This window comes from Fringilla coelebs (assembly GCF_963513975.1).
Source record: "Fringilla coelebs genome assembly, chromosome: 4".
NCBI classification, from domain to species: domain Eukaryota; kingdom Metazoa; phylum Chordata; class Aves; order Passeriformes; family Fringillidae; genus Fringilla; species Fringilla coelebs.
In genome coordinates this window covers 17947014-17960821 of record NC_140032.1, presented here as the reverse complement: position 1 = coordinate 17960821, position 13808 = coordinate 17947014, and the positions used below count along the sequence as shown (strand labels likewise).

General features: G+C 39.2%; 1 protein-coding gene across 3 annotated transcripts in view; it reads left to right on the top strand.

Annotated features, from left to right (window-relative positions):
- The window catches only part of PPARGC1A (PPARG coactivator 1 alpha), a 68116-nt gene extending 58198 nt beyond the window's left edge, over positions 1-9918 (top strand). For 2 of the 3 annotated variants that reach the window (XM_084205140.1, XM_084205141.1), the window contains exons 11-13: positions 2508-2629; positions 2984-3135; positions 6003-9917. In XM_084205140.1, the coding sequence (XP_084061266.1) occupies positions 2508-2629; positions 2984-3135; positions 6003-6106 (378 nt within the window). In that variant the 3' untranslated portion in view covers positions 6107-9917. Of the gene's footprint in view, positions 1-2507; positions 2630-2983; positions 3136-6002 lie in introns of all 3 variants that reach the window. The other variant, XM_084205142.1, reaches the window with a different exon arrangement.
- The last annotated feature ends 3890 nt before the right edge of the window (positions 9919-13808 follow it).

Below are 13808 nucleotides of genomic sequence, written 5' to 3'. Positions count from 1 at the left end.
CTTTGGTAGAGCAACCAAGGACTCCACTGAGCTGACCAGTGTAAGGGACACAGGTAATTCTTGCACCATTCCTTAGTGGGTAGGGCTTTTGAGTAGGAATGTTTGATTCTTGAATATCTGTTTTCTGCAGTTTTAAACTTTCATTTCTCAGGAGCTTAGATTAACTGGATCTTAGCCCCTGAGATTTGTGAGGCCAGGAAAAGAGTCAGTGAAAATAGTTTACTGAATGTGCTAGTAAGAGTTTCTGTTGGGAGACAGATATTTCAGTGTTGCCTTCCTGCTGCAGGAATTGTTTATTTATTTTGCATTAAATAGTTCCTGAGAGCAAAGTGCTCTCCTGGGAACAGGAAGACAAGATTTCCAGCACCCCAAACTAAGAATTCTGATGGTCTCTTTATCTCAAATGAATACTCAAACAAGTAAAGAAGTGACATCAATATAATTTCTGGTTTTACCTGTGTTTTGGTCTGATCTCAATTGTATTATCTGTGGTCCAAAAGTGACTGGTCCTTTATGCCTCCGTAGGGACTCATGGAAAAGATACATTTCATGCTATATCTGAATTGTAACCCTATAAACTACCTGTCTCTTCAGGCTAGAATGTTTCTGAGCAGGAATGCAAGTCTATATTTAGGTCCCAAGCGCCTTTTGCATTGCACAGTTGAGGTGCCATTAGCCTTTAGGCACCTCCAGGTTACGATAGTCATGAATTCTCAGCAGTCAGTGTAGCTCCTTCGGCATTCGGCGCCTAAATTCTGCACAAGTCTCAGGTGCCAAAGTTGATGGTTTAAACTGACAGTGCTCCACTGACTGACAGATTTACGCCAGCTGAGAATGTGGTGGTGGTTGGATTTGTGGGACTCTGTGTGGGTGTGTAAGGGATGAGCAGCAGGGCCGGTAGTGCCAGGCCAGAGGCAATCAGAGACAGGAAGGCTGAGCACCCAAGCCGTGTATAGCTGGTGCTTCTTTGCCCTGGTGACCTTAAGGTCAGTGTTTTAAAGATCTCCTTTTTCCATTTTCTTTTCTTGAAGCTCACTAAATGGCTCTGCCCTCAGAAAAGTGTTTATCCTAAAATTCATGAAGCGACTCTTAAAGGGTTTTCTCATCCTTCCCTCATTTGGCTGAGCATTTGCACTAAGAAAGGAATGATACGACCACAGCTTGATTGTTATAAAAGTGTCTGATGCTTTGTTGTAAGTGTTGAAAGAGCATGCAGAAGAGACCCTAGCCCAGGGTTTTCAGTCAGGTGGTTTTTATTCTGAATAAACCAAAAGGCAGTGGTGACTGTGGGATATATTTTACTTCCTGTCATTCCCCCTGAAATATTTCTTTTAATAAAAGGCATATTTTGGACCCAGTCCTGGTTTCTGCTGGCATAGAGTTAATTTTCTTCTAAGTAGCTACAGTAGGTACATCACAATATTTTGGATTTAGTGTTAAAGTTGATAAGACATTGATGTTTTAATTGTTGTTAAGTAGTGCTTACTCTGAATTAAGGACTTTCCAGTTTCCCTTGCTCTGCCAGGCAGCAGGTGCATGAGATGCTTGCAGGGAGTATGGTCAGGACAGCTGACCTGAGGTGGCCAAAGGGATATTCCACACCATATGGCATCATGCCCAATATATAAACCAGGGAGAGTTGGCTGGGAGAGGCAGACCACTGCTTGTGGATGGGCTGGGTATTGGTCAGCAGGTGCTGCACTTGTTTCTTTTGGGTTTTATTCCTCTCTCTCCCCTTTTCATTACAAGTCTGCTATTATAAGTATTACTATTATTATATCTTTCTTTGTTTCATTTATTAAGCTGATCTTAATACAGGTGTTTCACCTTTTTCTGGTTTTTCTCCCCATCCCACCAATAAGCAGGGAATGAGCTAGGGGCTACATAGTAATTAGTTTTTGGCTGGGGTGACAATCTTAAAAAGTTTTCCCTCTATTTAAAAGTATGGATTATGGTGAAACAGGATTGCAGGATGAATCAGCGGTTGAGTCATATGAGCTTATAATGTCATGCTTGTAATACATTTTGTTATGTCTGTGGTACGCTTATGCAATTATTGTGTTACTTTATGCTGTTCTGCAAGTAAGATGAGTTTTGCTTGGTATTCTATACATGGCAAGAGAAAAGGAGCTCCTAGTTTGGAAGAGTTGGCAGTCCTGGAGGGGAAGTGGTAGAAAGGGTGAGAATGAAGAAGGTGCAGTAGGATACAAAGGGAAGCATCTGTCGGTGTACAGAACAGTAACAGCCATCAGTGAACCCTTCCAGGAGCACACCACCTGACACATGTAGGGTCACTTAAATACTGTGGATGTTTATACTGTGGATGTTTTCCAGGAGAGAACGATTTCATGTACGTGCAAGATGCACTAGGCCTTCCACAAAAGAGTGTTTCTATAATTATGCATCCTGTGCACATCTCTGTGTGTCTTTGCATGCCTGTATGTATAGGTTCATCTCTATGACACGTTTGTTAAAAGAACACCTTCCCGGTTGCTCTTTATCAACAGGAAGAACGTCGTGTGATTTATCTGGGTAAAATCAGACCTGACACAACCCGAACTGAACTGAGGGACCGGTTTGAAGTTTTTGGTGAAATTGAGGAGTGCACAGTAAATTTGCGGGATGATGGGTAGGAACTTTTGAGATTACTTCTTGTTTGAGAGCTGCCATATGTTAAAAATTATGGCAGTAAGATTACTGGTATGGGAGTTACCAGTATAAGTCCTGTGACAGATGACAGGCTGAGTTGAAAACCTTACTTATTTTCTTTCATCCTTATTTATTAATCTTGCTAGTTGAAATTTCCTGTCCCAGAAATAAGTATTTAGCTGCATGACAGGACAATCATGCTGATAAATGGATGCAGTACTTCTGGCATTTCCACTGCTGGGTCTCCGGCAAGTTCTTGCTTTCAGGAAGGGGTTACACTAATGCGTGTTAACTCTTCTCAGCTTTTGTTCACAACTGTATTTTTCAATGGCAGAGACAGCTATGGTTTCATCACCTACCGCTATACTTGTGACGCCTTTGCTGCTCTTGAAAATGGATACACTTTACGCAGGTCAAATGAGCCTGATTTTGAGCTGTACTTCTGTGGACGCAAGCAGTTTTGCAAGTCTAACTATGCAGACCTAGGTAGGTACTTTGCTCTATGTGAATTGAAGTACATAACAGGAATCTTGTAACTCATGAGAATTTAGGGTTTGCTTATTTTTTGTTTACTGCTGGTACCCTTTAAATGATTGGAGGGGTGTTGAAGAAAGTGGTTTTCACCTGCTGTAAGACGTTTAAAAGTCTACTAATCTGAGCTGGCTTCTTTTAAATATTCCAAATTGTGAATATTCTTTTAAAGCCCATTTCCATCATTATCAAAAAGAAGTGCCCAGTATTCAATAATACATTTCTAAGTTGAAAAGATAGCACTGCAGAAACCTCCCACATGCTTTACTATTTATTGCTGTAACTGTTTGAGTCCAGTGCCTCACTTATGTGTATGAGAGATAAACAGAGGACAAAGTAGATGTCTCAACCCAGAAACTTCATTATGATTCTTACTTTGCTATGAGTTCTGTTGTGGATGGGCAGAATTTGCCAGGGGCACTCATTAAACACAATTCACAGTTGCTCAAGTTTGAAAGCTAGAAGAGCTTGTGGCCAAATCTGATCCTTAGTGTGGCAAAAGCCACTGATCTCAGCTGGTGATTCTAAAATTGTGCATAAGCATCTATGTGTATGAAGGTGTCTCCTTGCAGGGTCTTCCAGTCAGAGGCTCCAGCCTGTGGAAAGCTTAGCAATTCTCTTGGTGTTTGCAGTTCCAGTGATGTGGGGCTTTATGCCTACCAGTCTCCAGCCCCCAGTATGCTGTGATAACTCCAGTCCCAAGTGTGCATGCTGGCTGTGACAACACACTTGGGTCTGTCTGAGTCTTGCCTGGGCAAAACTGTGTGATTCTGTCCTATGCTCTGAGTCAGGGTGTGGTGCTTCCCCTTGGAAAGGTTTTTGGAGAAGTTCAAAGTCTTCCAGCAGGAATACTGATGTTAAGTGTGTGTGTAAAGAGACTATGCAGACTACCAAAACAGCCTCTGTAATATTACAGTATAGGATAAACTCACCTCTTATTTAATTACCTTTTAAAGTGTAAAGTATTCATTAAATGTTAAACCTTTCCTAATACCTGTATAAATAGACTAAAGGCATGGAAAATGCTCTTTTCTGAATTACATAGCAAGGCACATTTTTGCTGTTGGATCTATATTAATCAGATATTGTGGATTTTTTTATGAATAAATGACCACAGTCATTAAAATCTCTCATAACCCTGTAACACAATGCTAATGAAATCTTGTATGTGCTGCCCTTGGCTTTGTACAATGCAGGAAGTGAATACAGATATATTTTTTCTAACCAATTGATGTCTTTTTAAAATAAATTATGAAGATTATATGCATTGTTCACAATGAATATGCTATAATTCACTTCAGTGGTTAAACAGATAATGTAAAGCTAAGAAAAGGCAATTGACTGCTGAAGAGATACAGAGTTGATGTAGAAAATATAAAAGGTAGAAAGGCATTTGTTGAAATGTAGGCTGATAAAAACAGTAAAATCAGATTAAAGTCTTGCCTTGATTTGACTTATCTTCAGTAATGGAAGCCAAGGTCATCTCTGTATCTCAGAAAATCTGGGGTTTAAAGTAAGTTGTCTGAAGGGAACCCTCTTGAACATTATTCATCAATGGGAGTATTCCCTGTCAACTCTCTCCATTGTGAGAGGGATTCCCAGAGTATCTGCGAGCAGACTGTTTTCACTTCGTCCTGCTGACAGCTTGAGCTTCTGTACTTCAGACTGCATTCTCTGTATTTTGCAGAGTATCTGATAGAGCAACATAAGGAAATGGCAGGATGAACTTTAAAATTCATGAGCTGGTACCAGGACAGAGAGAATTAATCAGCTTTGGGTTGAGTACAGAAGAAAGAAAACACTTGAAAATAGTAGTCAGAAGTTTAACACCTCTCCTCTGTGAGAAGATATTGTCTTAGCAGAACTTGTAATGAACATTTAATGTGCAGTGTGTCTTATAGTGGTAGATGGGGAGTTCTGATTAATTCAACACAAGAAATGGCAAGAAAAGGGCACTCTCATAAAGGAGCTGTGACACAGGAACTGGTGAGAGTCAGTGTTAAGCAGGGTTGACTCCAAAAGGAAATTAATTGCTTGCAGCCATGTCAATAATTGTACTGGAGTTGTGTGGCCACAAACGTACAACCCCTCCTCTGTGCTGGGAACAGACTGACGTCCGTGCCTGAGCAACTGACAAGGCTGGAACAGGGATCCCAGGCTGCAGGAGCTGGGCTGTTGCTGCTGTGGCTTATCACATGTGATACAGAAGACTGAGAAGCCCACCTGAGACTGCTCATGCAGCCATGCAGGGGCCCTGCCCAGAATTGCTCACACTCTAAACAAGTGAACCAAAAAAGATAAATTGAAGTATAAACCAGAGATTCTGGCAGGCGTAAAGACTTCCACAAGACCCCAAGGCAAGGTGGGCTCTGTCCTCTGTATGCTGCTCACAGACTGCCCTGGCTTTCTGCAGAACCTTTCTTAGGAAAATTAAGTCCTGGACATGTTACAAAACAGCAGTTGCAAGACAAAAGTGGAGTTTTGGTTAAGGCATCTGTCAAGATTATCTGAACTACTTTGAGACCTATACACGAGTGTCTTGGTGCTCAAGTCCTTGAGGATACTGTTTTGAGTTAACTTGCTCTAAATGTATATGCAATTAGTGGTTCTTCCCCACTGCTGATGATGTGTACCGCTTTTGTTAGGTTCTGCTTCTTACCAGGAATGCCTAAAGCTTCCATGATGGTCATTTCTATGCTTTTGTCATCCCGTAAAATTGTGGTTGTAAGTGGATTGTTTCTTCAGTGTCTTGTTTGTACCGATACACAGAGAAAATAAGTGGTTCTTGTCTCTTACCTAAACTTGCATCTTTTGGGTTTCAGATTCAAACTCAGATGATTTTGATCCTGCTTCTACTAAAAGCAAGTATGACTCCATGGATTTTGATAGTTTACTCAAAGAGGCACAGCGGAGCCTGCGTAGGTAACAAGCATGTCATCCGAGGCAAACAAAGGGATGGCGAATACCTCACGGACATCACGTCCTTCAATAATGGACAACTAAAAAGTCGTACTTAGGAATTTCTCCTACTTTACACTCTCTGTTCAAAACCATGGTTTACATGAACACAGCTGCTCGAGGAGTGGAGGGGCAGGATGCTGCCCAGTAAGCACACGCATGTCCATGGGTGTCAGCTGCGCTTTGGCGGGTGAGCGGTGGCGGGGGAGCCGGGCGTTCCTGCCGAGTTCAATGCAAATCACGAGACATGGCAGCAGTTCCACAGAGATACACGTACAACGATGAACTGCAAAGTCTGTACATATTGCATTTTAACAAAAAAAGAACAAAAACAAACAGAGAAAAAAACCCCAGTGTGAGAACTATGGCTGCTGATGTCTGGGGATCAGACACTGCATTTTTTTTTTTTGTAAAGAAGCTTCTTCTCACAGTGATAATATGACAATCCAGAAGAAACCACAGGTCCCAGAAGCCTGCAATCTGTCTTAGCTTTGTTTTAAGATTGTTCTTTTTTTGGTTGATTTGTTTTTGGGGTTTTTTTGTGGGTTTTTTGGGTTGTTTTTTTTTTTGCAGAAAAGAAAATTAAAAGGCTCAAGCTTCCCTAACATTTTGAAGTTTCATCTTTTAATTCTGACACCCATGTAAATGTCTACAACATTGATCTTCCACAGCAAAATTTTCAAAGCCTTGTTAATGGTCAAATGTGCAGCTTGTTCAGCGATTTATTCTAATGAGCGGACGTGGTGTTACATTATTAATGAGAGTTGGATATAACTATCTGGGTGTGTGCACAGATAGTTTATTTGCTACGTTCTCTAAAGTAGTTGAGTATTTACAAATGTTAAATGGAGTATTTTTATTTATGTACATACTGTATGACGATGTTCTTTTTTGTTACAGCTATGCACTGTAAATGCAGCCTTCTTTTCAAAAACTGCTGAATTTTTCTTAATCAAAAATACTCAAATGTAATTATATGAGGTGAAACAATTATTGTACACTAACATATGTAGAAAGCTGAACTTACGCTTATATATATTTGATTGTAAAAAAAAAAAAGAGAAAAGCGTGTGGGTGAGGGTGTGAGTGTGCATATGTGTGCATGTGTGTCTGAGTGCAAAAATGCATTATACACATTCATCCCTTCTTTGGTGAGCTTATATAAGAATTTTGTCAAGAATTATCCTAGCCCAAAAGATATTAACCACCTTCTGCAGTATTTTTCCACATTTTTCTCATTGCTTGATTTTCTTTTGCAGTTTTATACACTGAATTTGTTAGGGGAATGAAATTTTCTCATCTAAATTTTTCTAGAAAATATCATAATTTTATGTAAAGTCTCTCAAATGGGTAATCATTAAGAAATGTTTTTATTTTATGTATCAACAGTAGTTTTGGAACTAGAGGTCAAAAATCTTTTTAAAATGCTATTTTGTTTTAATTTTTGTGATTTTAGTTTGATAAAAATATGCTGAGGTACTAAGTACAGTATGATTTTTACTGTAATTCTGTGTCTAAACACTGTTCTTGAAGCCAGTAATCTTTTCATTGGCAGAGTTTAATGATGGTATTTATCTATATTTTTTACAGTTATGCATCCTGTATAAATACCAATCCTTCATTCCTTTGTTTACTAAAGAGACATATTTATCAGTTATAATTATCCTATTTATTATAAATTATGAGATGACTAAAAGAATAAAAAGGCCAGTGGAAATTTTATACCTAGGATGCATGATGGTTGTCAGTTTGGAGTAAGCAAGTGCTTTGTTTTTTTCGCAGAAGCAGTGGGTTGGTTTGGGTTTTTTTCCTTTTTTTTTACTATACACTAGCATGGCCTCAAATGTGCCCATGACATTGTTGCTGATGACATTGCTTCTGTTAAATTAAATAGAAATTTCAGGAAAGAAAAAAACCACAAGAGTATAAACTACTGCTATTCTGAGCATCAGAATTTCATCTGAACTCGGAGTCTCTACTGAATCAGCAAAGTTTGGAATTTGCTTGTGAATGTATAGATTTCTTATTCTATTACTCTTTGGCATTCATGACTCCTCTTAAAGGTATGGCACACCTAACTATTTAATCTACCTTCCCACTCCAAATCTTAGAAAATTGATTCTACCCCCCATACCAGTGCAGTTGATTTTGATGGCTGCATTCATTTTATCACCAGCATATTGTGTTCTGAGAGATTCCACTGTCTGTCCTGTCGGATGCTTGCTTGATTTTTTGGCTTCTTCTTTCTCAGTAGATAGATAGCAATAAAACAAAAAAAAAAAAAGAAAAGAACTTTTCTGGAAGTTCTGTGTTACAAATGTAACATCCTTTACTCTGCATAATTCTTGTTGTTGCTCTGTAGGTTAAAAATGCAGGTATTTTAACTTTGTGTGAATGCCAAACTAAAAGTTTACAATTTTCCTTTCTGGATTTTGAGTATCTTCTGTTGTAAAGAAAAATATTAAAAGCAATAAATTATTTTTAAGAAATCAATATTTAGTATATCATATTATGTGTTCAAGGACCAGATGCATTACCTATTTTGCCTTTACATTTCTGTCATTAAATTTTAAAATGTTCTCTTTTGCCCTAGATTGCTGACATTAAGAAATTGGTGTGGGGTTTGTGTGGGGGCATTATTTATTTTTCACCAAGCAGGCATAATGAAGTGAGTCAATTTTTTTTTTTTCACTGGCCTGGCAAACATTTTCATCTTGAAGATGGCTTTCCTCTGTGGATTTACAAATTACATATGAAATTAATAGAGCTAGGATTGCTGAATAAAGCTATTTGGATCTTTCATAGACGCTGTAGTAGGAAATCCATCAAAATATAAACTCAGAGTTTACTTTTCTTTTTTTCTTCCCCAAGAACATTTCAAATTGCACATGTACCACATTGTCACCAGAGGCAAATTGCAGTATAGCTCTGTGTGTTTTTTATAAGAAGACTGTACTGTTGCTTTCATGCTGTGGTAAGTACCACATCCACAATACAGGTAACAGAACTGGTACTTAGGAACTGTGGTCTTTCCTAGAGCTGTAACTGAGTAATTCCTACAGAATGGAAAATGATCTAAATACTAATCCAAACAGAGGGAGCCTAAAGTTGAAGAAAAATTTTCGTGCTAAACTACTCTGAAAAGCAGTTGGGCTGCCATCACCAAGAGCAGCACTGAGAGGAAAATTTGTGCCTCTGGGGTAATAATACTTGGGTCAGTTGAAAAAAAAAAAGCAACAAACACAACCACACCTCCTTCTCATCCCTTTAGATGTAAGCCTACAGTAGGTAATGATTATGTGTCCTTCTTAATGGCTGTAATGAGAACTTCAATCACTATAGTATAAGATCTGATCTATGAATGAACTAGAATAGCCATGTAATATAATGTGATGATTCTAAATTTGTACCTATGTGACAGACATTTTCAATAATGTGAACCACTGACCTGATGGAGCTACTGTAAGTTTTGTACAGTAGGTGAACATGTAAACTTGTAGGTTGGACTATGCTGAACAGGGGAATTGAGATAGTAGTTAAGCCCAAGCTGGGCTATTTTCCACCTGCCGATTCTACATGTACTTTTGTGGTTTAATTCATTGTATGAAAATTCCTGTGATTTTTTTTCTTTTTTTTTTAATGTGCAGTACACATCAGCCTCACTGAGAAAATAAAGGGAAACGAATGTTTCAAATCCATTTCTGTTTCTCATTCTTATTACAGGTTTTTTTCCCCTACAATTGGTTGTGTAGTGGGTTTTCTGCTGTTCTTTCTAGTGGTTGTAATTTATTTCAGATTATTGGCCAGAGCATGCCTGCATTACTGCACTTTGTACAGGGCACAGCATCACCAGTTTTAATATATTTAATGGTAGAAAGTGTACCTTTCTGCCATGAGTACCCAAGTCTATTGAAGACCTGTGCCATAAACCATGTAAGAAAACTTTCTAAACATTCTCAGTGGAGTTTAAGAGTTGTGGTTTTGGTTAGAAGGGGGTGGGGAATGTAAGGACTTTTCTGTCCAGCCATGCTGGATCCCAGTGCAGGTAGTAGAGACTGTGACGTGCAAAATGGTTGGCATCTTCCATCCTCAAATGATAAACACCTGTTCTGGGAGTAAGCCTCTCATGAGAGTTTTTCACCAGCCCCTGTCTCAGCAGACAGATCAGGAGGACCAGACAGGGAGGTGGCTGGACAAGTGTGGCACTCCTGACTCCTTTGAGGATGATACAGTGTGCAGCACATGGCCTTCCAGAGCAGCACTGCCACTGGGCAGGCAGCAGGTAGGCGTGGGGATGGCAGAGGGTATTCACACCCCTCTCCTTTACGTGCACAGAAAGAGGGCAGGAATGGCTTTGTTTGGATTGCCCAGGGTTCATTCACAGGCACCCATTTTGTGGCTGCAGGCCTGTTCTGCTGTGGCAGCAGCCTTCTCTGGGGGCTCACAGCACAGCACAGCCCCGTGGGGCTGAGTCTTCTTGTCGGATGTCACCTCATCAGGGACCCAGCTGCCATGTGAGGAGCAGCACAGGGCAGCTCCTGGACAGCCTGGCTGTGCCTTTTAAGGAGAGGACTCCTGAATTCACTTGAAAAACTTGCCTTTCTCAAAACAACCAGCCTCCACCTCATCTCTCTTCCTTACATTGCTGTTTAATTTATGCTCCATAACTTGCAAAAATGTTAAGCTTTTGCATTTTTACCATTTGCTAATCCAAACTGTTCTGCCTGGCTCTCGCAAGGGTGGTAGAGTGAAGTTCCTCACCCTGCGGGATTTGCGTTGTTGACTCTCTGATCAAATTAATGCTCAAAATGTAGTAGGCCTAATCATTCCTGATGTATTTCATCAGTCTTGCTGCTGTTCCTCAAGGAATGAATTTAGCCCAATATTTCTCCAGTTACTAGGCTTTCTAATTTCATTTGTTTATTCATTTCGTATTTTTGCATAGCACTTTTGATGCTTGCCAAAAAAAGCACTCCACATTAGATTTCCAGGAAACTATTGCCTCCCATCTCATCTTTTTACATTATTGAAGTTTACTGTGTAAAATCAGGGCTTTCCATTGCCTGTTATCCTGGGTCACCATTTTTCCCCACAGTGAATATTGCAAGCTGAGCACCTGAAATCAGATTCAGGCACCTCAATGAGTGGCCTGATTTTCAGAAACGCTGAGCATCTCGCAGCTCCCATCGACTTCAATTAGACCTGCTGTCTCTCAGCACTTTTAAAAATCAAGCCACATATATAGAGCCCCAATTCAGCACAGCGTTTACATTTGTGCTTAAGTCTGTCCTGATTCAGCAAAGCACTTAAGCATGAGTGGTTTTAGATCCATTGAAGTCAAGTGCTCGGCTGCTTTGAATAAAAATAGACTCCTGGATTGGGGCCTAAGATTCCAAATACAGAAACTAACACCTAATTTTAGGCTCCATTTGGAAAACTGTCTCTCCTACCACCTTTAACCTTTAATGCTTACAGAAAACACAAAAGCGGCCATCAGGTCTTAAGGGGAAGAGTTTAGGGGAGAGAAGTGGAAGCAATGGACAAAATTATTCTTTGAGGAAAATGTTTTGAAAACTTTAAATTCAACTCTTGCAAGATGCCTTGATTCATTGCTGTTATTTCACATTGCACTTCTAGAATCTCTTTGAAGATTTACGTGCAGTTATTCTATTGTCCTTCACCATTAATTAATAAATTGTTATATTAAACTTTAACCGATGCCAACTTCTCCTGCCTTTCTGCGAATCACCTTCTCACCATTGATATTCAATGTTCACAAGCAAACTAATCTATAAATCAATTTTCTCTACTTTATCAAACAGCAGAAAGTAATAAAGAAGGTCACAAATAGTACAGTAGTTCCTTGGAGGTTTGTAACATCATAATTTAAAGCTCAGAAAGATTGAATCAAAAGTTGAATTAATCCCTAAGGGAAAAGATTCTATATAGATTCTATTGATAGATATAGGGCAGCCTGTCTTCATTGGGAGCTGGTATATTTGTTAATACTTCAGGGCAAAGGAGACTAGTCTTCTCAGCAAAGAAGAAAATGAAATCCTCCATGAGAGGAAGTGAGTATGTCCTCTGCTTCCCATCGCTGTGCTCCCCTTGCATGGCTCTGCTGGGAAAAAGAGAAAGCCAACTCATCCTTTGCTACATGGTGTGCTCTGCTGAACGGCTGGTGTCTGTGCAATGCAATTATGGAAACCAGCTGGAATACATATATAAATCTGAAATGTTGCGCTTGATTGGTGTTCATTCCTCAAATGATGCTCTTATTGTCAAACAACCTCAGCCCAAAATCTTAACAGCCTATGAACTCAAAGCAAAGTGAAAGGTTGTTTTCTTCAGTGACAAATTTTGGTGAAGTTACACATACTTATTCTGCAGCTGGAAACAAATTCCTCAAAACATGCTTAGATTTTGAGATTCCTTTGAATTATTGAAGCTTCCTTTCAACTGTCTTTTGGAATGAGAGTTTTTCAAAGGCATTTCTGATTCTCTTTTATTAAAAAAAGTCTATAATCTTAATGATCTGACTGGACCTGGCAAATTAAACTCTTCTTAATTCAAATGGAATTAATTGGGAGAAAAATACTCTCATATAAAAGGAAATATTTTTGTAAAAAATTATGCTCACAGGTTTGGTAAACAGTGAGATCTGAGATGAAATGTACCTTTGGTAGGCATGCATGGTGAAGTACAGGATGATAGAAGGATTTTTGCTTTCATACTGACTTCTGCTATTTGCAAGTAGAAAGGAACTGAGCTGCCCTGAGAAAAGGCAACAGAAGAGAAAACAGGTACTATTCCAGCCTCTCCAAAATCAGTGATTAAACTCTAACCCTCATCAGCCTTTTGCATTAACCCTGGCTTATGTAAATAGTGGGCAGTGATCAAAGGTAAATAATCTCATGTGCCTTACTTGCGTCATGATGGATTGTCCGCCAGGTGTAATGTAAATGAAAGCCAAAGCTAAGTATGAAGTAAAACATGTCCTAAAGAGCAGAATATGCAAATTTCTCTTAGGACTTTTCATCAAATAAAATATTTGCTGCAGTTTATTTTTGACAATCTGTGTTTCGTTCTCTACTAAATTAGTACTTGATAAAGTAATAAAGTTATTACAGCCATAAAGTTACTGCACTATACCTTCAAGAGATCTTCTCATCCTCAGATTATTGACTTTGGCATTGTGAAAAACACACATTGGTGCCTTGTACTAATTCTTTCCTACTGCATTTGCAACTCAGGCCTATGCTTGTTTATGCAATGTTTTTGCAGTAAATCTATTTAAAAAAAAAATCAGTGTTGAAAACTAACAGAGTGCTTTCTTGTTTTAACCATTTACTGGAACAACACCACAGCTAACTAGTTTTCTATTGCATTAATAATTTATTGTCAGAGCTAAGCATGCCCTGGGTTATACACTCCTGCCAGCAAGTGTGGAGTGGTGAGTGCTGTTGCTGAATAATGATTAATTACTCGCCCTTCTGAAGGAGCCCTGCTTTGTAAACTGGTCACACAGCATGTTACGTGGATTGTGTCTGCTATACAAAAGGTTACTTGCAATCACATAATGAGACATAATGATGCACATCACAACAATTCTTTGGTACAAATCTGCACACAATGGAATTTAGACAGAAACCCATTTATTTACATACCTT